This window comes from Macroventuria anomochaeta (genome assembly GCF_010093625.1).
Source record: "Macroventuria anomochaeta strain CBS 525.71 unplaced genomic scaffold BU25scaffold_25, whole genome shotgun sequence".
Lineage (NCBI taxonomy): Eukaryota > Fungi > Ascomycota > Dothideomycetes > Pleosporales > Didymellaceae > Macroventuria > Macroventuria anomochaeta.
This window is the reverse complement of record NW_022985386.1, coordinates 270138-291793: the sequence shown is the minus strand read 5'-3', so window position 1 is coordinate 291793 and position 21656 is coordinate 270138. Positions and strand designations below refer to the sequence as shown.

Sequence of the window (21656 nt, the reverse complement as noted above, 5' to 3'; positions counted from 1 at the left end):
GCGAGATTCGCAGTTTCGGATTGGCGGCGCAGGGGTTTTACATAGCACTTCATTCTCTTTCTACAAATCCAAAGGTGAACGAACGTTTGTGGTTGTGGAGAAGTAATGGTTCAGCTCGCATGCTGTGTCCCAATCAAGCTAGAGGCCGCGACATGCCGTTTTGATGATGTCACAGCGACGCGGAAGTTCGAAGCTACAAAACGCGCCTGTCGAGCTTCGATCCTGTCACACAAGCTACTGCCAATCGAATACTCAACGGTCCTTCGCGTATACACTTCGAAAACATGTCTGAATCTTTGGCCGCATTCCGTACTGGACGCAGCAAGGAGCTCGCCCAGCTTGCCGAAGACCACATCAACCATGAGTATGTGCTGTACAACAGCTGACGACAGCCAATTCTGACATGCTACAGCTTAAGCCAGCAGGATCAGGAGCTTCTGAAGAGCGCAGCCAAGAAGGTTGGAACCCACGCGACTGTCGCCTCCCTGGCTGGCCTTGGTCTTGGTGTCTTTGCTGCGATTCGATTGCGCAGCATGCGCGTAGCATACTTCAAGGCCTTCAGGGCGATGGAGAAGCCTGTTGAGCTTCGCTTTGCGGACGGCCGAACTGGCGGGTTACTCTAAACAGCAAGCCAGAGACCGTAGACTAACCGTTGCGCAGAGCCCATTCCTGACATCTCCGCACAGCTCGCACCCTCAAAATGGGGCGATGCTGCGACCTACTTCTTCTTCTCGGTCGCCGGCCTCTTCCTCGGTGGTGAGCTCGGTTTAATCACCGGTACTGCATCGGCGACAAGAACAATCACAAGCGACCCGGCAGCGAAAGAGCGCATCGAGAAGGCCTTCAAGAACTACCGCGTCGATGTCTTGAAGCGCGAGATCAAGCAGCTGGAGGGCAAGAGCACTTTTGAGCAGATGTTCAGCTCAAGCAGCTCGTGACTATCTGAAGTAACAGGCATGAGAAGAATCATGCACTTCCTGCTCTACTGGAAGCCTCATTGAGGGACTTGGATAATGATTACCTTGTGCATATATAATCAATTGAATAAAATAACTTTCCACAGGGCTTGGCGTATCGTATTGGGCATAAATTTGATCGACAGCTGTCAAAACGCAGGGAGCACCTCTGCAGCCCGCCAACACGCATTTTCCCCACTCCCCAGCAACCCCCAAACCCGCGACGACCCAGACTCGCAATTACGTGTTGCGCTAAAATGGACGGTCAGCAAGACTCGTGCGGCTCTGGAGGATCAGTGGCTGGATTGATGCGGCTACAAGGCTTAGCTTGCGTGGAAACGGGGCTAAGACGTCACATCAAGGAGGTCGATGCAGGCCTATTCTGGTCTTGAAAAGCACCGCCGCAGCGCTCTGACTTGGGTCTCAACAACCGCCTGCTGTCGCTTTATTGTTGCTTGTGCCTGCTAGTTCCTGTCAGGGCTCTGCCACGACTTCCTTCGCGACCGGAGTGTTTGTTTCACACTAACGAATTTTCACGACTTTGGATTTACTGCATCGTTGATAGCCGCTGCATCTTTTGAGATTGGGGTACATAATTCATCGCTATATTTACACTTGACCTTGCGTCGATCATGAGAGGCACGACTCTATCTCTGCTATGGCTCGCAGGTCTCGCTGCGGGCCAGAGTAGCTCATCTACAGCATCGCCATCTATCATCACCCTGACTGGTACACAAAGGCAGCTCACCGGCGGCGAGTTCGGCGGATCGGTCACAGTACCATCAGACTTCGAAGGCAGCACGTTCGCAACCTTGACCAGCGCGCCGCCTGGAAGTACCGCGTCCACCAATGCAACCGCTTCAGCATCTTCAAGCGAATCCGTTATTAACATCGGCGGTGGAAACAGGACGAGGACACCAATTGGATCTGGCACCGGCTCAGCAGCGCTGCCCCAGAATACACAAGCATGCAACAACTATGTCGAGTTCTGCAACCGCAAATACTCCAACATCACAGAAGTCGCCGCTCACAACTCACCGTTCACTACGGAGCGCAACGTAGGCCGTAACCAGGAATACGATGTAACTCAGCAGTTGAACGATGGTGTCCGAATGCTTCAGGGCCAGGCTCACTACGTCAACGGCACACTTTACTACTGCCATACATCTTGCGATCTCCTCAACGCCGGCACGGTCGAGGACTACCTGAAGAAGGTGGTAGCATGGGTAGAAGCGCACCCTTTCGATGTCGTTACGATCATCTTCGGCAACTACAACTATGAAGACAAGGATGCGAACGGCAACCCTCTTGTGACATCCTCCGCCTTCGACGTACCCATCAGGTCTTCCGGGCTTTACGAATACATCTACCAGCCCCCAAAGACCGCCATGGAGCTCGCCGACTGGCCCACTCTTGGACAGATGCTACTCCAGCAGAAGCGCGTTGTGACCTTCATCGACTACAACTTCGACACCGACGCTGTACCCTACCTGCTGTGGGAGTTTTACAACATGTGGGAGACACCGTACTCGCCGACCGACTTCAACTTCCCCTGCACGATCGGACGACCTGAGGGTGTCAGCGATGAGAAGGCGAGGGATCTGCTGTACATGGCCAACCACAACCTGAACGTTGAGATTGCGATTGCTGGATTGAGCTTGTTGGTGCCTAATGTTGCTGCGACAAACACCACGAACGGACTTGAGGGCAACGGCAGTCTGGGACTCATGGCCAACCAGTGCACATGTAAGCTTTCCCCCATGCTCTCGAACAATATTGAAAAATACTGACAATGTATAGCTGACTGGGGCCGCCCACCGAACTTCCTCCTCGTCGACTTCTACAATCAAGGACCCATTAACGGCTCCGTCTTCGAGGTCGCTGCCCGCGCGAACAACGTCACATATACCCGCGAGTGCTGTGGTAAGGCCACATCTCTTGCGACCGCACTGCTGACGCCATCTGCTACATACTTCGGGCTCGTAGTTGCTGTCGTTGCGGCTCTGTTGATATAGATGGAGTTACAGGCAGCGAGTATTGGATCTTGGATAGAACACGAGATTGGGTAATGAGCATCTCACGGCGTTGAGTTTGTGATTAGATTTGCATAGCGTTTTGCTAGACCTGAACAGATGTATCGATGCATCATTTCGCTGTAAAGTTTAGTCTAGTTCTCAACTATCTTCACGCAAGCAGAGGCTCACGAGCCTCATCCTCCGTCGTGTTCATTTTGTCTTTCTCTGGGTCCCTCAAGGCCATCAAAAGCCCCAACGCTACAACAAAGAGAGAACCAGCAACCAGATACGGCAGACCGAGCCAGTTTTCGCCTTTGTGTTTAAGCGCCGCAGTGTATAGCCACGCATAGATCGGCCCGCTGATCGAGCCACCAATAGCGCGCAGCATAGTGATAGCTGAGTACATAGTACTCAGATCACTTACGTGGACCATGTCGGTTGCCATTGAGCGAGTCAGAGAGTCTTGTCCGGTTCCTAGGGCAAGCACGACGATGCCGATGATAGCAATGGCAACTACGGGTGCAAACCCTAGGCACAAAGTGCCTATTGCGAGCGCAACCAGACTTCCCTGAGCGAAGGCTTTATCCTTGGCGAATGTTGAGAGTTTTCGGAATGCTGAGGGTAAGCCCGAGGTGAGCGCTGGTAGTATTACCACAAGTGCAACGAATTCGATGCTCATCTCCAAGGAGCTGAGAAAGCTGGCCTACTCAGATGGGGTGATCAGTAAGACTTATTGACAAAACGCACAATGATAGGACTTACGTCTGAGAAATCCCAGCCAAATCGTTTCGAGATGTAGATGGCCAACATCGAGGGCACGGAGTCGTAACCTAGCTGACAGAAGAACACTAAGATCAACATCGCCAATACTTGCTTGTTTCCAACAAGCAGCTTAGCAACGTTCTTCAGAGCCTTCATCGACGAAGCAACACTCCAGCTTTCGACCGACTTATCGGCATCTCGAGACGTGCTGTGGTCCTGCACAGTCATCTTTGGAATGAGCCCGGAAGTGATAGTTCCCAGCACAAGACAACCCAACCCAACGCCCCACGGCAGGAAGGTACTGACTTTCATCATGAACCCGCTAGCCGCATAGCCCAAGATACTCGCCGCGACACCTGCCGCTCTTGCACGGAAGAACATCCTCGTCCTTTCTTCCGCGCTGACAACATCGGCAATGATGACATGCAGCAGGGTAACAACGACCGTGAAACCGCCACCAACACAGCTGAATATAAAATGCAACCAGATCAATCTGATAGGAAACACATCTGGAAACCAGCAAACCAGGAACGGCCACCCATCTTCAAGAAACACGCCAAACACCGCAATAGCCAGGATGATGCTGTGTCCATATCGATCTGCCAGCGCCGCAAACGGAATCGCCAGAATACTCGGGATGATGATGGACAACCTCTCAAGACCGCCTAAAAACGCAAGTTCCTGCTGCACAGGCGCGATCTTGCAGTCGTGCGGGCCTGAAGATCGATAGTGCTGATGGCAGACGATGGATTCGTAGATTGCGATGCGGGGCGCAGGTTGCAAGGTTTCGCCGAACAAGAAGAGGAAAGACGCCAAGTAGACGAGAGGGATTGTGTAATTGGTTGTTTGGGTTGTCATGGCGGGCGGCCAAGAGATTTAGAGATTCTGAGGGATGTGGTAGTGAGGCGTATCGAAAAATCTGATTAGATGGAGGGCCGGTTAGATAGGGTTTAGGCTGCCGCTAATCTCTCGTGGGTTTACTAGCGCCCTCCTCGTCTCTGTCTTCCTCTTGTTCTTCCTAGCATGTCCAAACCGGCTTCTAGCAGGATCATTGCTGCAAATCAGGGAAGATGGCTTCACTCAGTTTCTCTGGTTGGATGCCCTGTGCATCAACCAGCAGGACGACAAGGAGAAGGGTGAACAGGTACCGAAGATGGGACATACATTTCAGACGGCTATGCAAGTCATAGCATGGCTAGAAACGAGTGAACTGGGAATTCAAAGTTTGAAAGAACTTGCCTGGGTAGCCCAGCCGTTGAACATCCGAGACGTGCACAACCCGTCGACTATGGCCATGTCCGGACAAATGCGCTTTGAATGTTCTAGAACTATTTGTTGGACTTTTCAAGAACAATGCCTTCCAGAATCTATTGGCTCCACCATGCTTCTCATGCAGAGATCTTACTGGACACGCCTGTGGATTATTCGGGGGTTGAGCTTAGCTGGAGCAGCTGTATTAGTCTGTGGCTCATATCACATATCATGGATCGACGCTCAGGCAGCATTATGACCTGTCCCTTGGATTGAAGAGTCGCGGCCGATCGGTATCTTCCATGCACTTCTACCAAAAGCCCCAACGCCTCCGGCAGTCGTGTGGCTGCGTGCTGAATTTTGGTCCATGGGTGGTATTGGTCTCGATTCGTACGATTTGCTATTTAACACGCTCAATATGGGCGATGGTACATTTTTGACCACAGCAGTTCCGCATAATCGCATATACGTCCTACCTGGTATAATGAAGGCCACGGGTCGAAATACCCTCACGTCGACTATACTGCACCACATACTGCACTCTTTGCGCAAGCTACTTTGCACCTTCTTGAGCATAATGGCCTCGATACCTTTATGTTCTGTGGGACGGCTGGTGAACATGATACATGTGGTGCAAGACCTAGCTGGGTTCTCGATTGGACCGATACCAGAGTCAAAGCCGAGAAGTTGTTGTGGAGAAGGCGGGGACGATCGACGCAAGCTATTTGTCGCCGAGCAAGGCCGTATAGGCAGTGATCCCGTAGCAACACAAGTTGGCGATAGTATTTGTGCCTTTACTAAAGCACGCTGTCCGTTCCTGTTCAGACAGGAACATCCAGGAAGAGTGACCGATAGTTGGCAATTTGTTGGTCCAACGATGGAGACGAATACGGTATGCAAAACTTTTGGGAAGAAGAGAGATATTCAAGAGTTGATATTGGTTTTATTTGCTTACAAACTTTCAACATGCCTTCCTGAAAGAATTTAATATTGCTTGTGATCCATCTTCTCTGCGTAAGAACACACTCCCTGTTACCTTGAAAGCCAAAGAACACTGCGATATTCTCCCGAGTAGTAGAAAAAGCCAGATACAACAACCTGGCCTCAAGGGTTCAGGACCAGCTTGGGGGCCTTCAGTGTGACGCCAAGTGATGTAGAGGATCTACAGAGAATACGTAGTTACTCTGGTCTTACATGGCCCCTTCAAATTGCAGATTGCTTGCGGGTCGCCCAAAGTGCCTGCCACGTACCTGGACAATCCGACTACGCGAGAGGAACTTTTGCCATCCTTCACCATCCACGCCGACGACAATCAAAAATGCGGACCCCCTTCGGCCAACCATCGGGCTCCCACCCACCGAACCTCCGCCCCACACTCCCGAACCTCCATACCAACCTACCCGAACAGGAAATTCGCACAATAAACGTTGGAAGCCTTCGGCATTGCGGGGTGAATTGCCCGATTCCTTCGGACTATTTGCGTCGCGATCGTTAAGTTGTGTGGCCGACTTTGTGTGATATCGGTGGGTGCTCGGCACCGGACTATATGTGATTTGCCGAACAGGAGAGATGGGACTTGCTGGTTCCTCGGCCAAGTGCAGAGGTAAACTTATGGTTCGCACACGACGGATAAAGGTGTTTGTAAAACTGGTGCATGTGTCTTATCTGTAGCGCGTGCGAGAGTTGCCAAAGCTGGGGAGTCGGAAACTCGGGTTTAGCATCCCTTGCATAGCAGAGAGGCGCTAAATCGGACCCTGCATGAGGGGACAGCGCTAGCTCATGCAGTGTCCTGTTGTGCCTGACCTGACCACAGTTGGAAATGCGCGCCCTCTGTCTAGGCAGACTTCAATAGTCTTGTTGGATAGATACTTGATGATCGTGTAATAAGAGCTGTTGTATTAGACATACACAAAGATAAGGTGGCTATCTGTCCTTGCGCTGGGAGTCGACGTACTTCCGGTTGAGCATCCGGAAAGCGCGTTCCGTTTACCGCAAAGGCCACGATCCATGCAGGGACAAAGGGTCTAGCCGTTCGACCGCCTCTTGCCATATCAGACTTCGAAGCAACTAATCCGGGGAAGATAACGGTGTCTCCTCGGCGTGGCTGCATGGATCAAGCCTCAGAAGGCAAGGTCAAACCTCAAGAAACAAGGCTGAATGAGTCAAGAGACCAGTAGACATAGATATAAGTTAGCCTGTTGACCTTGGGCGCGCAGTCTGGTCCTCATCGCCTCAGAAAAGCGACTGGCAAGGCTCTCCAGGGAAACATACCGATAAAGACAACTTACACAGACCAATGTGAGTCGCGAAGACTGTGATCGTTCGCTTTCATGCACTCCGCCTCGCAACCCTCCAGCTCTTCCACATGATTGGATAGGGTTCTGGGCTAGATGCTATGCATGCGGCAAATAGCTTAAGTGCATAAACATTCACAGCACGACCTGCATCAAGTAGAAAAGCGGTCAGCTAATCAGTATATAGTATTCGACCTGGGTTCGGCCATCTTCGTACCTAAGCCATACGCTCGTTTTCAAATCCCACTCAAGGTCAAGATGTGCTCCTACACATACTCCTGGTACTACTGCAACCACGATTACTACATCTGGGCCAACTCAATTGAGATCTGCGCCTCGCGCCTTCTGTCCGGCTACTCCTACGACGCCTGGAGCATCGACATGTGCAAGAACCCCACAGTCAAATGCGGTGGTTTCTCCAACTTCTATTGCAGCGATTGCTCCGAAGATGTGAATCTCGAGTTGCAGCTCGACGAATGGTGAAGAAGCATTTCATCACATCATCACTTTTCGAATGGGGATATCAACGGTCCGGTAAGTTCTCCGCAAGATTGCCTGAGAGGCGAGAAGACGGTGTGAAGCAATGTTGGAGGTGCAGATGACTGACCTGTGCACTGCAGTGAGCGGCATCTCCCCAGACGAATCATGTCTGTGCTCCGGCGTCATGTCAGCCTCACTTTTGAGAGCTGGGGTATACGGCAGTTCACCGCCTTGTCTCTCGGAGCGAAAAGAGCAGGCCATTTCGGTAGTTTTATTGTGTTCTCTGCCATTGAGCAAGGTCGTCTGCATATCCTGGTGTTCGGATATTTGGATAGCGTAAAAGCGTTCAAATGGCATTGGTATTTACAAGCGTGAGCGGGTTGCAAATACTTCACTTCTTCATTGACGCATCGAGCGTGCTGATTGTATTCATTCGTTTTGAATGTGTTGGGATCCTGTCTCTCTCAGCACGTCGTATACAAGGGTGGCATGTATGCAGCACAATGCCGGTATGGGCGCGTTCTGGTCTTACTATTCTATACAGCACAGTTAATAGACCGTGGTAATCCTCACATTAGATGAGCATACGGTGTAGCGAACGATCATCACTCCGTAAGAGATTCTGCCGCTCTCTTTGGGCTAACGCTGACACCCTCCTCCAAGGTGCGTCTGACTTGCTCGGCTCGTCTGCGCGCTTCGAGGTAGTACATGAACTCCTGGTACGTCCTCGGCATCACCCTGATGTTCTTCGGTACTATCGAACATGTTAGCATGTAGCACCAACTTCACATTCGTGTAAGACTAACCATTGAACGTATAGTTGAACTGGCCTGTTGGCTTCGAGTGACCGTGTTCCACGTCTCTGACCTTGGTATCGACCCTGATCTGTACCCTTGTGTATTCGCCGTTCTCATCAAACTGCTCTCCAGGAGCACCGATGAGAGGAGGGTCTGTGTACACCACCTGCGCTGTCATGTATAGTATACTGCCAACGGGCACCGGGTTGAGGAACGTCGAGGGATCGAGCGATACGAAAGTGGGTCGAGCGTGCGCGAATGCCGCAGCTGTGGTGAAAGCGAGCTCGAATGTCTGCTTGAGGAGGAACCCACCGAAGATCATAAAGTGGTGTCGATTGCGGTATTGTGGCTGCATAATCGTGGCGGTCTGAAGGCGTGTCGTGTCCATGAAATGGAGGTTGTCTGGCTTGCGCAACTCGTCGTGAGGGTCTGCAGAAATTAGTTCCAGCAAGATTCAGCGCAGTCGCAGAATGACTGACCGTGATATTGAAGCTGCTTTTGCCAGAATGCGTGAATGAGATCACTCTCGAGATCGTTCGGCGTATGCTTAACTAACGATGTGTTACGTCTCTCCTTGCGAATTTGTGAGTTACGCTCGCCTAAAGCATACAACCGCTTCTCTTCTTCAGTTTCTACAATTAGCGCGTTGACATTCACAGGCCTGGCTCCTCTGTTAGTTAAAAGTCTTCGTTACGATTCAGACCTCATACTTTTTAGTGCCTGGGTCCAAGGAGACCATTGTAAAGGTACAGTTGATCAAAACGTCTGTGTCCTTGACCTCTTCGCCTTTTTTGGGAGCCTTTGCAACCTGCATCGTGATTTCTAAACTGCTTCGACCGGTGGCATATGTAACACGACCAGATAGCTGGAGATCACAAATCTCGTCCAGTGGGTGATGTATAGTAATTCGGTCGCAGGAAGCGGTGACGGTCGTTACGTCTTCACCGGTGTGCTTGTACCTAGAGCAGCCTTTAGAGGGTAATTGTCAACTTTACGCAGCTCTGAAGGCTTACGCAATGACCCCAGAAAGTGCGTCAAGATCCATGAAAATGGTGCCTAGACGTATATGCCCGGAGGAATTCAGATATGTATCAAGTAACCAGGGGTCTTGAGCTAAGGGCAGCACAACAGAGTGATAGCTGTCACTCATGCGCTTGGGCGACAAGTCGCGATCCTTGGGCACCTCTGGCTTTCCAGATGCTTTGCCGGGCTGCTGGCCATCCTGCTGTTGTTTACGGAATGCCTCTACCCAAGGCGTGCGGACGCGCATCGACGTGAGCTCTCGGAAAACACCATCAGTGTTCCTAAGTAGGCTACATGTGAAGCTTCTTCGTGCCGCCGACGCCAAGAGTGCGCGTGGCTGAACGCAGTTGCTTCGCAGGATTTGGGTGGTGCGCTGCAGCGCGACCCTTGTTGAGAGGCTCATGGCGGTGTTGTTGGCTTGTTGAGCTCGAGCTTTGGAGGAAACGACGTCTGAGCTCCCTACCGAATTAGCGTCTGGGCGTGGGATAGCGTCGTACAACGATATGCCTTTTTTCTCACTCTTGTCACCTTAACATCAGATGTCTGTGCCTTGGAGTTGCTAGCGTCGTACCTCCATGGCTTAAAGCATGCACAAGTCGACTGAGCTTGGACGAGCAGTCCTCTCGACATCAACAGCGAACCTTGAGCTTTGGCTCAGAACTTTGATCACAGTCTCACCTCAACAGCACTGCACTAACCTCGAGCAGCACGATGCAACTTCTCTGCTCAGCCTGTTATCATCTGGTGAAGTATGGGTGGGCCGTGGGAATGGACTGTATATCGATCTTGACATTACCTTCAAAGGCCAGCCTCTTGCTGACGAGCAGCTTCGACAACTTTCTGAGGCCATTCTCGATGCGCCGGTGAGTGCTCTCAAAGCTTTTGTAACCTTTGTCACTGACAAAACTCTCATAGGTGTGGGATCAGCTAGATTTGCAACTATCATTACCATATGACACTACCCATGAGCCAGGAAAGTTGCGGATTGCGGTCAATCACTCAAGTGAGCGCGCAGCACCTACTGCGAGACCACGTCATCAAGTTCTATCAAACATTTGCGCCGCCGACGTGCGACCGCCTGAGGGAGTGTCTGCTTTCTTTCTCGACTCGGTGCTCCTTTCTGCAGACATCTTCGAGCTCGTTCAGCGGAGAAAAGTCACAACAGCTAAGCGATTAAAAACCTCGACAGACAGTAACGGTGTACCGCGATCAACAACCGGCCAAGCGGCCGATGACACTGAGAAAGAAGCTCCTGATGAGCTTCTGCTGGATGCCAACGAGATAACCTCCTCGCGCGCATCACTGCCCACCCTGAAAAGAATACGATCGCCAGCCTCATCTCTAGAAAGGGCAGCTTCCTTGCCAGCCACTCCACCAGGCGAAGCCCATCAGAATTGTCGACTTACCTTGGAGGCCTCTGATTCACAAAACGGGGCACCTAACCCGAAGACAAGCCTCGACATTGCAAACTTACAGACGCTGATCGATGGAGCGCTACGACTGTCGGTCGTCAGTAGCATCAATAGTAAGATGCTTCCTGGAGTCAAAGTCAAGGCAAATACGTTTGGACCAGGTCTTGCAGATGTCGCGCCTACACTGTGGAAACCAGGTTATTCATTGGTGAGAAGAGAAGCATATTTGTACACCAACGTATAAACTTACAGGTCAATAGTCCTTGTGCCAGAGAGCGAATCTGCTACCCATCATCAGCCGATCTCTCTGTCAACCAGCCGTTACTGGGAAGACTATTTCAACATCCCTAGAAAAGAAACTGTCAGCATTGACGGCCCCCTTGTGGTCCCTTCAAACAGCCGGCCGGACACTGGATCGAGAGCCAGCAAGTGCTGTAGATGGAAGCCATCTGGCTTCATGCATCGCCCCTCGGCTCTGGCTACATTTGCAAACAAACACGCCTTGCAAATCAGCGACTCCACTGCAGTCCTTTGTAACCGCAGAGCCACAAACAACATCGCACTTCCAGTCTGACGATATGCTAGAGGAGTCGCGGCATGAGGATGGAAAGAACCACAGATCTAGGCCCAGCGCAGTGGGTCCTGACGGGGGCGGGGCGTCCGATGCTGATCAAGTCCTCGAGGATGACCCTGCAGCCCCAGCGACTTGCGATGGAATTCCGTCAGAGCAGCATCTCCTCGGGGCAGAGGCCACTCCTGACCACATTTTGGAAGCCGTCGACGATGAATTACTCCTCGGAGACGAGTGTTTCGAGCCCCTGAGTCCCATCACCTGTCGCGGCAACGAAATTTCGTAAAGCCAGTTCCTTCGGACCTCGAGTTTTAAATTCCATCACATGTGCGCGGAGCAAGCCGTCTCCGCTCAGCATGCACCAAAGCTGTCACGAATCTCTGCTCCGCGCTCGACCCGAGCTAGGCTAGAGAACGTGGTTTTTCGGCGAAGACTTGCGACTTGACGGACTTCAAAGTCTGTAAACCTAATTCTGGTCATCTGAATCCTCGCTGCAGGAGTAGGACAGACTTTCGAGCATTTACAACGACTGTGAGGTTGTTACTCTTGAGCATGCTCGGCCGAGAGCTTCACAGGTCACGAACGACTCCACGACAAGATGAGTGGCGGTTCATTGATATAGACTGTTCACAGGCTGATCGGTACGATGTCGTTCTTCAGGCAGAGGTCAGAAGCACAACCCGCATTCACAGCGACTCCTTCTGCCTGCGGACATGCATGTACTATCGACGCCCCTGCCTAGACGAAAGCGAGATTAAGATCGTGCAGCTCCACGAGTCACTGTCAAGACTCTACAAAACTTTGGATACAGGGCAAAGGAAGTCGAGCAAACATCTACAGAAGCTTTCGAACGCAAGCGACCACTGACTCGAATGATAAAGACGGGTCTAACCCACAAACGGCTCGACCATCCGCGCTCTGCAATTCATCATGCACGTTCCATGTAGCGAGACCGTCGGTCCGCCAACGTGCATCCGAAGCAACCTTCGAAGTTCACACCACCGGCAATCACGGCGCACTACAGGTGTACAAACTAACCATCTGTGGATGTTAGAACGAACAGCGCGAATACATCCAGGAGGTCTTATGGAAGGATTGTCTAGCATTGTGCGTCATTGCTTGCCTTGCAACAATCAAAATTGGCTTGACTGTCTCAACACCCTGGCTGCCTGCACGACGACGAGGTTGTCATCGAGCTTCTGCTGGGGAACGAAAAACTGAGGAACACTACTGTAAGCGAGAGAGTCGTCGAAAGCTTCCTGTCACACAACGTGGCTGACATCTAATGGGCTGGTGCATCCGGGGTCTACCGAGGGACTGTGATTGGATCAGTCTAGAGAAATTGTTTCGTAGTCTAAACGCCGACGAAAGTTACTGCACCTTCACGCAGGAACAAGCGAGCATGAACTTGACGCACGCAAGAACGCAGTTACGATACTACGATACGAGTCGGCAATTTTGCAGAGCTGGCATGGGGGAGAGCAAGCTTGCGATGCGAGATCTTGGAGCTGCAGATCGTCGTTGATCGTATTTCGGTACCCCGCCAATAATTTCAGAAGGATCGTTAAGCCCATCTCATTCCTCAGGCTAGCGCCGATCATCCCAGCACAAACCAGGACCCTAAGCGCCCCCATCCCCAGCAGCCAGGTCTTGTCTTCCTTCATCCAAAGTTGGATCGACAAATATTTCATGACTCTCGCAGGACCATAAATCGAAGGCCTTTCTGGGGTGGCGAGCACGTGTTGAATCCTCCGAAGACGCTGTGATGAGATTGTCAGAATTGTTGCGATTGAAGCCATGTGTTCCACATTGGCGTTTTCATGGCTAAATGCATGCTAAATGAAACGCTAGATGTGGAAGGGCGCAGTGCAGCGATTCCGGACGCTGCAAACTGGCAGATTGCGCAACAGCGATGACATATTCTCTTTTCAACTGGCCATTCGGAACAACTGGCAGCTGATGTGGCTTGACAATAAGCAAGAGCAAGCGAAAAGCGCATTTTACTGTTGGTCGTTGACCCGTGAGGAGCTTGATCAGGGTGGATCTGCCTTCTCAACAATCGTGGCCGCAACCGCGTTGTGGCCCATGATCATGATCATGATCAACGTTTTCATAGCTTGACCTGGAAGAAACGATACAACTTCTATATCGATTCACATGTCAAAAACTTGGTCGCCTTCAACAAAGATGCACCCAATCTCATGCGAAGGGCGACTGCTGCTTTGTCAAGCGCACAGCGATGTCCGCGGAGGGTGCGCCTCGGCAATACGCCAGCTTCGCCGACTACGTTTTGGAGTACCAAGGTACTTTTTGCCGACGAACCACAACTCTGCGCTTCTAGCCGTCCGATGACACACGGGCTAAATTACCTGCCGACGTAATTTGATATGTCCGGGGCGGACCTGTCACGGGTGGGAATGGGCTTCACTGTGATGGAGTCTTAACTCATCAAACCTCTCGATCCCTGAGGGAAAATCCAAACTGCGCAGTATGCAGAGACACGGCATTGCCTTCTATACTTCCATGCTATGCATGCATAGCAAATTGCGAGCCGTCGAGGCTGCTGGTTGACTTGGCGGAGTACTCGAACCTTATCGTCACTCGAATCACGCTTGTTCACTATTTTGTCTCGGGCTCCACCCATGTCAGCGGTATTCCAATTGGTGTGGCGCTCGGGGTCGGGACTCCAATAGGTTGTGGCAATGGCTCAGGCTCTCTAGCCCAGCGGAGCTGGGCGTTCACCTGCTCGACGGGGTCAACGCTGTTACAATGGTCGCTCCAGGCTGAGGTACCCAGCCTAGTCCAAGTGACGAACGCTTACTCGAGAGTCTTGTGGATTGGCATGTCAGTACAAAACGAAACGTCCTGCATCCTAACGGAAGGCTTCCCGCGCCACGATCTTCTGCACCTCGCTTTGGGCCTCTTGTCGAAGGATTGCTGCTTGCGGGTAGGCTTTTGAAAAAGCATCGTTTAAACTCGCCTAAGCATTGCCCAAACACGAAGACAACCAATCGTACGACCAGACCTTCCAGATTCGGGTCGCAGGCACAGATGATCTAATCGCACGCCTATATCAAAGGATTCTCGAGGCACTACAACACAACTGGTGATATCTGTCACTCAAGTTGCCCATTATGAGTCCAAGCCCCGACGTTGTGGCCAAGTATCCCATCGGAAGCAGGCCAAATATCTCTTTTACACCATATCTCATCTTCTGTTCGTACCTGGTCAGCTTGATTGGATCTGTCACAACAGTAGAGCTGCTGCATCGAAGAGTATCGGGATCAGGATGGAGGGCATGGTACATTGCAAACACTCTAACTGAGAAGTACCAGCTGACAGATATAGGGTGCAAGTTGCCGGCTGTTCAGTTTCGTTCGGTCTGGTAGCGATTTGGTGCATGCATTTCGTTGGCAACCGAGCCATCGTTTTGGGTGACGGAGAAGACGAAATCCAACTGTACTACAGTCCTGCGTTCACGGCCATCTCCGCCATCATTCCGGTCGTGGTAATTTTCTTGGGGCTCATGGTCGCCGACCGCTTCTACAGACGAAGCAAGCATGCCGCCATTCGAGTTGTTTCCCTCATCGTGTGCGGCATCTGTGCAGGTGCAGCTATCACCGAGATGCACTACCTGGGAAACAACGGTACCACAAACTATCGCCTGCATCTCAGTTGGCCGCACGTTTTCGGTGCCGCAGGAATCGCAGTGGGCGCAAGTCTGCTGTCATTTGGCCTCTTCTTCCACTGGAGTGGATCGTGGCTGAACAACATCTTCAGACGTGCTATAGTTGCTTGTTTCCTGGCCTTGGCTGTTTCCGGTATGCACTGGACTGGTGCTGCTGGTACATGGTATGAAGTTCGAGGCTACCATGATGGATCGGGCCAGGAACGCAACATCACACTGATCATCGCTATTTGCTTGGTAAGAACCATTCGTTCCATTCGCGTCACCTTCGCTAACACACCAGTAGTGCTTGAGCGCTTGCGCCGTCTGCTTCCTGCTTGGCTTCCTGAAGCAACGTCACCGCCGACTTCTCAAAGACCGCGCCCAGCAGGTCGTACTCGCATGCGCTACATTTGATGAGAGTGGCAGATTGTTGGTCAGTCAAGGTGGTCTCCTGCCCTGCCAGACGATTACTCGACAGTTCCACCAAAGGGTAGGTTTGCAACAATCTCCAGCTGTACAGGTCAATAAGGCTAACTTCGAAAGACTTTTGACGATGAGTTCAATACCTCGCACCCTGTATTCCAATGGATATTCCGAGTATCTCGCCACTGGGGAGGTGTAGTCGACTTGATTCCATCTATGCGTGAACATCTACACAGCACTGGATATCTGCAGACGACTTCGCCCTCCACGGCAGCGGAAAGTCGAAGTTCTTTCAGCTCGGAGGACGATTCCACCTACTCTGCCACTTTCCGTGAACTGTTTTGTGTCACCGCTTACGACATCGCAAAGACGCTCGATACTGGTCTTCAGAACCTCGGAAACCTATACGAAGAGGTGGTAACTACTGGCACTTCGATGTCGATGGTAAGAACTGTATTTAAGGAAACGAACGACAGAAAGGAAATCCTAGCAGCAGATGTGGCAAACAAGGATATCGAGACCGGCATGGCCAGCCCAATTCTCTTCGGCCGAGGGCAAATGTTGGTCCTGACAAAGAAGGCCGATACAAGCGAAGTGAAGCGCCTGCAGAACCTAGGCTACCATTTTGCGAACATCGACCAGGTTGGCGACAATCTTGCTCGTAGCCTGCAGGTGACTCGGAATGATCTACACGATATGGTCGACCGCTGGCATGCATTTACCGAAAGGGAGCCATCCATACCCTCAAGTGGAACCTATCTCGCATCGTTCCTCCTGCAACCTGCACCAGGCATGCGAGGCCTCGACGTCATCGTACCCCGAACAAATCCTGACCGTCTGCCAATGGTCAAGCTGGCAAATGGCGAGCTCACCTTGAGTGAGTTGAAGCTTCTGACTGGCTTCAATGGCTTGTCACTGGATGACTGCCTCGCACGTACCGGCCAACGCACCGGGCTGGAAACTAAGGAAGAGGACGCGTTCTTGGAGAACTTCTGCAACAAGATACTCGATCTTCTACACGATGCACCCGAGTCCGCGCTGCATCGTGCTATCTTCTCTGCTAGGCAAGTAGATATCGCCCATGGCATCGTTGGCCAAAAAGAACGCAGCCCAGCGACCGTGTTCGCCTTCTGTGGTATCAAGGAGATCTATATTCAGTCACTTCAAAGCATAACTCTGAAGTGTATCCCCATGTCTTTCTTCCAGACATATCTCAGGTCATACCCTGGCTCACCCGATCACCAGATCCTAGCGATCCAGAATCACAAGGAGTTTGCCACACTCTTACGAACTCCCTCTATCACCAAGGAGCCTGAGAAGAGCAGCAACAGGTGGAACTTCAGGCTGCGACCACACTGGTCAGTGTCATCCGATATGACTCTACAGCCTGATTCTTGCTCGGAGAAGGGCCTAGTGAACCCAACATCACCATGCGCCGACGCAAGCAATAGTCACCCTTGGGGAGGTATCATGGTCACCTCGACTCAGCAAATCATCCACGATGAGTCGAAGAAGGGTGGGGCGACGATGGAAATGCGGGATATGGGCGTCAAGTCTGAGGCTGGTGTTGCTGATACAGAGCAGCAGACACTGGCGGAAAGACTGATGTCGATCACAACATCGTTCCGCGACCCGCACGCGACACGAGCGCTGCCCAAGGACCTATACTATGCACGGAGGTAGACGATGGAGAGGAGCATGTTTTCTTACACAAGCATATTTGCGGCGTTTTCTTTACCTTGGAATACCCACGCATCATCTGGCGCAATTGAGGGTTTATTTACAGGCGAGTAGGGGATGGAACGATGTACAACACGAAACTACTGTAGCAACTTGACGCATAATGTGTATACGAAATGGAAGATGTAGACATGATGTTATGTATGGTAATGAGTGAGTGATGACTTGTCCGATAGCGCAGGCACCCCTGTCGCGGGGCGCTTAGCAAATGACGCGCTGCCGAACTTTCTCGAGATCTGCCCCGCGACATCACCAAGCTTCACGACGTTCACCAATTGCCTCTGCGACGCTTCCAAGAGGTTCCTAGACAGTTGAGTTGAGCTTCAGCAACCTTATTTCCAGCTCTTCAGCCTCCTCGCGCCACACTGAGGCACGAAAAGACCCACGCTTCCAGTACCGCCCACGGCGGCCCCTCACAACCTCACGATGTCCACGCCAACGCCCATGATCACACGTCTCTCGACCCTCTCGCCGCCCTCGAATTCACGAACATGGCAGACTGCCCCGCATCCAACCCAACCAATTGTCGCAACAGCCTGCTCAGACCGCTCCGTGCGCATCTACAGCCTGACATCCTTCACGCTCCTCCACGCCATCACCGGCGGCCACAAGCGCTCCGTGCGCTCCTGTAGCTGGAAACCGCACACACAGGGGCAGAACGTGCTAGCAACTGGTTCCTTCGACTCGAGCGCCGGCATCTGGCGCAAAGATGACGGCGACCGCCTCGAGCACGAAGTCAGCCGGGAAATCGGCGACGAGGAAAGCGAAGACGCGGAGGAATACCAATTCTCGTGCATTCTCGACGGGCACGAGTCTGAGATCAAGAGTCTTACGTGGAGCCCGAGCGGTCAGTACTTGGCTACCTGCTCCCGCGACAAGAGCGTCTGGATATGGGAGGAGCTGGAGGATGATAATTTTGAGACGGTGGCGGTGCTGCAGGAGCATGATGGCGATGTCAAGTGTGTCGCATGGCACCCTGAAGAGGATCTGTTGGTGAGCAGTAGTTATGATGACACAGTGCGGTTTTACAGGGAGGATCAGGATGATTGGGTGCAGGTGGCCGTTGTGGAGGGGCATGGGATGACGGTCTGGTGGGTGGAGTTTGAGGGGGGTAAGGCAGACAAACACGACTTCCGTGCGCAAAGAGAAGGGCTGCAAGATACACAACTGCAACACATCGAGGCGTTGGAGCGAAGCGGACCGAGGCTGGCGACGTGTTCAGACGATTGCACAGTGCGCATTTGGAGGAGAAAGCCGAGAGAGGGTGCGAACACCCAGAACTCGGGCATGCCGTCGATTATTCGCTCCGCAGCTATCGACGAGGACTGGTACCAAGAAGCCATTCTCCCTCGCGCTCACGACCGCGCGATCTACTCTGTCAGCTGGAGTCGCACAACCGGGCTTCTTGTCAGTGCTGGCAGCGATGGCAAGATCGTGGTGTACAAGGAAAGATGGAGGAGCCAGGAGTCGAACGGCACTACGAATGGCGCAGCAATGGAGGGCGTCGAGGGAGCGGATGGTGCTGCTGCTACGGAAGAAACCGAGACGTCACCGACTGAGTGGGTTGTGGTCGCGGAGATTTTCTCTGCGCATGATGTTTTCGAGATTAACCACGTTACATGGGCAAAGAGGGCGGACAAGGGGAAGAGATGGGACGGTGAGGAGGTTGTTATCAGTACGGGAGATGAGGGCGAGGTGCGCGTATGGACACTGGACGAGGCTGTCTCACGCTTGTGAGACAAGCCAAAAACTTTGACATATGCTCTCAGCTCCTTATGCGCTCTGCCAGCACTACCAGTCATCCTGGCTTCCCAGAACACTTCAATCACGACGTCCGATCATGACCATCTCCACTGGACAATGGACTGCGATGCTCGAAGAACACAGTCACGCGAACATATGTTCTCGATAACTGTCTTGTGGTGTAATGAGAGAGCTGGAGAAGTTAGATGAGGGCTTGAAGCCTCGTTGCATGTACAGCGGCGCAGCATAACTTTGCGAAATATACCAAAGCACACCATAAATGCCTCGTCTTCCATAGTCTCAGACTCACATAGGACGTTAAACCAACCAATCAATCAGTCAACCATAAATGCCTCAGGCTTCAGGGGCTCCTGCCGTGTTGCCAACTCCTTTTTCCACCAAGCCTTTCCCTCTGCGATAGAGTGACGACCGCCAGGCTCATGTAAAACGTGACCAGGCTTGAGCCACCCTGACGACAGACTGCGTCCAGCTTGCGTCGAGAACGCCTGCACGTGGGGTTGGCCACCGTTGCGCGTCTGTGGCTATGGCCGGATTGTGGCTGCGACCTCGAAAACGTCATAGCGTTCGTGGAGGGATCTGCACTCGATCAGGGAACGGGCTTCAAAATTATGGACTGATGCAATCTTGTGTGCATCGTGTCAACTTCTCTAGACACTTCCCTACTCTGCGGTTTTCTAACACACGAATTCTTTTCCCCTTCCAACAACCTAATTGCAGCGATCAAGTCTTGTTCACTGCACCTTCTATTGCTCCACTTAAGACCGGTAGCACCCGTGTCGGCGCCTAAGCTCCTCAACCCCAGGATTAGGCGCACTCGATCACTCGTCTCTCAACAACCACCTTCCACCACACACGTGCCATTGCTGTCTACCTTGCAGCAACAGCCATTGCTCTTGTAACGCGCAACTCTCAACATCACACATATGCCACCTAAGCGCAAGAGGTCCAACACGGCTGGCTCAGTCAAGAAGGACGCCATGGACGTTGTACAACCATCATCCCGCGACGCGTCCGATGAGGGCGCCGAGGACTCCGTCCTGCAGGAAGCCACGTCCAAGAAAGAGCGCCAGGCCGAGTCGTCCAGCGCGACGAAACGCGGACGCGCCGGAAACCCCAACGAAGACAGCGACGCCGAGGATGACGACGAGCGCATGAGCAAGAAGAGCAGGCGCTCCTCCGCCGACAAGATTAAAAATGGCGAGAACGGCGAGGCAAGCACAATGCGCATGGAAGCCCCCCCAGGCGCTGGTCTGACCGACCCCGCTGGCGGTTACAAGACCAACCCTCCCTCATTAGACCGTCCTATCCGAGTGTACGCAGACGGCGTCTTCGATCTCTTCCACATTGGCCACATGCGCGCACTGCAGCAGGCCAAGAGCGCGTTCGCGCACCTGGCGCCCAACAACCCCCAGGTCGAGCTCGTAGTCGGCGTCACAGGCGACACTGAGACACACAAGCGCAAGGGTCTTACAGTGTTGTCGGCGAGAGAACGCGCTGAGAGTGTACGACACTGCAAGTGGGTTGATGAGGTCATTCCAGACTGCCCCTGGATCGTCACAACCGACTTCCTCGAGAAGCACAAGATCGACTATGTCGCACACGATGACCTTCCTTACGGCGCAGACGAGGGTGATGACATCTACGGCCCTATCAAGGAGAAGGGCATGTTCCTGGTTACCCAGCGAACCGAAGGCCTGAGCACAACGGGCATCATAACTAAGTAGGGGTCCCCGGACCAGAACAATACGAGCAGCTACTAACGACTGCTAGGATTGTCCGCGATTACGACCAGTACATTGACCGCCAACTGAAGCGCGGCACATCGCGCAAGGAGCTGAACGTCTCCTGGCTCAAAAAGAACGAGCTCGACCTCAAGCGCAACATGGTCGAGTTCCGCGACAGCATCAAGGCCAACTGGGCCACTACCGGCCAAGAACTCACAAAGGACTTCCGCCAGTTCTGGCAATCGAGTCGTCCCGCCAGCCCGGCCAGGACACCTACACGTGAGCACTCGAATGCCATGGAGCAGGCTGCAGCAGATGCACGATCGCCATCTGCTTTGTCAAGGCTCAGTCATTTGGATATCCCACGCGCGAGCAATGCGGAGAGGGGAAGTTCAGAGTTCACAGCTGGTTACAACTTGGGTCTGATCGGTGGTGTAAGGGCATGGGTATGTATCTCGCAACTACGGCCATGGGGCAATCACTAACAGCGCGCAGATGGCTAGGAGCCGCCGCAACCTCAACGACAGCAGACCGCAGAGCCCATCGAACAGCAGTGAAGACGAGCGCGAAGACCGTAGCCCGCAAGCTGAACCCCGCCGTGGACGTAGCGGCAAGAAGAACGATGACTTGGACATCGAGGCTTAGATGGCTTCTCTTGTGCTGGGTGTCATTCCGCCAACACCTGATGAAGAATACCTGTCGTTCGAACAAGCCGAGTTACGGACGTAACGAGGCGGATCGCACCAATTACTGCAACGGCGACTTGTTTGGGAG

General features: G+C 52.6%; 9 protein-coding genes across 9 annotated transcripts; 7 read left to right on the top strand and 2 right to left on the bottom strand.

Moving 5' to 3' along the window:
- Positions 1-284: 284 nt before the first annotated feature.
- Positions 285-938, top strand: BU25DRAFT_432806 (uncharacterized protein; the record flags this gene model as incomplete). Its single annotated transcript, XM_033708743.1, has 3 exons — positions 285-364; positions 413-609; positions 661-938. The coding sequence occupies 3 exons, from the start codon at positions 285-287 to the stop codon at positions 936-938; spliced, it is 555 nt and encodes a 184-aa protein (XP_033559732.1).
- Positions 939-1588: 650 nt separating this feature from the next.
- On the top strand, positions 1589-2971 carry BU25DRAFT_460264 (PLC-like phosphodiesterase; the record flags this gene model as incomplete). Its single annotated transcript, XM_033710344.1, has 2 exons — positions 1589-2702; positions 2757-2971. 2 exons carry the CDS (start codon positions 1589-1591, stop codon positions 2969-2971), a joined length of 1329 nt encoding a protein of 442 aa, XP_033559731.1.
- On the bottom strand, positions 2944-4628 carry BU25DRAFT_115286 (MFS general substrate transporter). The gene is made up of 2 exons (XM_033700379.1): positions 3734-4628; positions 2944-3674 (listed from the first exon to the last, which is right to left on the bottom strand). Exons 1-2 carry the CDS (start codon positions 4589-4591, stop codon positions 3141-3143), a joined length of 1392 nt encoding a protein of 463 aa, XP_033559730.1. The 5' UTR covers positions 4592-4628; the 3' UTR covers positions 2944-3140.
- Positions 4629-5402: 774 nt separating this feature from the next.
- BU25DRAFT_460262 (uncharacterized protein) lies at positions 5403-7761 on the top strand (the record flags this gene model as incomplete). Its single annotated transcript, XM_033710343.1, has 2 exons — positions 5403-5412; positions 7466-7761. The coding sequence occupies 2 exons, from the start codon at positions 5403-5405 to the stop codon at positions 7759-7761; spliced, it is 306 nt and encodes a 101-aa protein (XP_033559729.1).
- A 602-nt stretch (positions 7762-8363) lies between these two features.
- BU25DRAFT_396877 (Thioesterase/thiol ester dehydrase-isomerase) lies at positions 8364-9981 on the bottom strand (the record flags this gene model as incomplete). Its single annotated transcript, XM_033704848.1, has 5 exons — positions 8364-8512; positions 8565-8984; positions 9035-9216; positions 9266-9514; positions 9569-9981. 5 exons carry the CDS (start codon positions 9979-9981, stop codon positions 8364-8366), a joined length of 1413 nt encoding a protein of 470 aa, XP_033559728.1.
- Positions 9982-10165: 184 nt separating this feature from the next.
- Positions 10166-11980, top strand: BU25DRAFT_473600 (uncharacterized protein; the record flags this gene model as incomplete). The annotated part of the gene is made up of 3 exons (XM_033710881.1): positions 10166-10441; positions 10494-11198; positions 11251-11980. 3 exons carry the CDS (start codon positions 10166-10168, stop codon positions 11845-11847), a joined length of 1578 nt encoding a protein of 525 aa, XP_033559727.1. The 3' UTR covers positions 11848-11980.
- Positions 11981-14695: 2715 nt separating this feature from the next.
- Positions 14696-17337, top strand: BU25DRAFT_460260 (uncharacterized protein; the record flags this gene model as incomplete). The annotated part of the gene is made up of 4 exons (XM_033710342.1): positions 14696-14862; positions 14910-15486; positions 15536-15721; positions 15775-17337. 4 exons carry the CDS (start codon positions 14696-14698, stop codon positions 17335-17337), a joined length of 2493 nt encoding a protein of 830 aa, XP_033559726.1.
- A 307-nt stretch (positions 17338-17644) lies between these two features.
- On the top strand, positions 17645-19377 carry BU25DRAFT_412571 (cytosolic iron-sulfur protein assembly protein 1). Its single transcript, XM_033706825.1, has one exon. The coding sequence runs from the start codon at positions 17821-17823 to the stop codon at positions 19129-19131; it is 1311 nt and encodes a 436-aa protein (XP_033559725.1). The 5' UTR covers positions 17645-17820; the 3' UTR covers positions 19132-19377.
- A 704-nt stretch (positions 19378-20081) lies between these two features.
- On the top strand, positions 20082-21527 carry BU25DRAFT_432800 (uncharacterized protein; the record flags this gene model as incomplete). Its single annotated transcript, XM_033708742.1, has 3 exons — positions 20082-20878; positions 20929-21328; positions 21378-21527. The coding sequence occupies 3 exons, from the start codon at positions 20082-20084 to the stop codon at positions 21525-21527; spliced, it is 1347 nt and encodes a 448-aa protein (XP_033559724.1).
- Between the last annotated feature and the right edge of the window lie 129 nt (positions 21528-21656).

Coding starts and splice junctions, on each gene's coding strand:
- BU25DRAFT_115286 (XM_033700379.1), bottom strand. CDS start 4,591: ATGACAACCCAAACAACCAATTACACAATCCCTCTCGTCTACTTGGCG. Junction 3,675..3,733: donor TTGGCTGGGATTTCTCAGAC/GTAAGTCCTATC, acceptor CCATCTGAGTAG/GCCAGCTTTCTCAGCTCCTT.
- BU25DRAFT_412571 (XM_033706825.1), top strand. CDS start 17,821: ATGTCCACGCCAACGCCCATGATCACACGTCTCTCGACCCTCTCGCCG.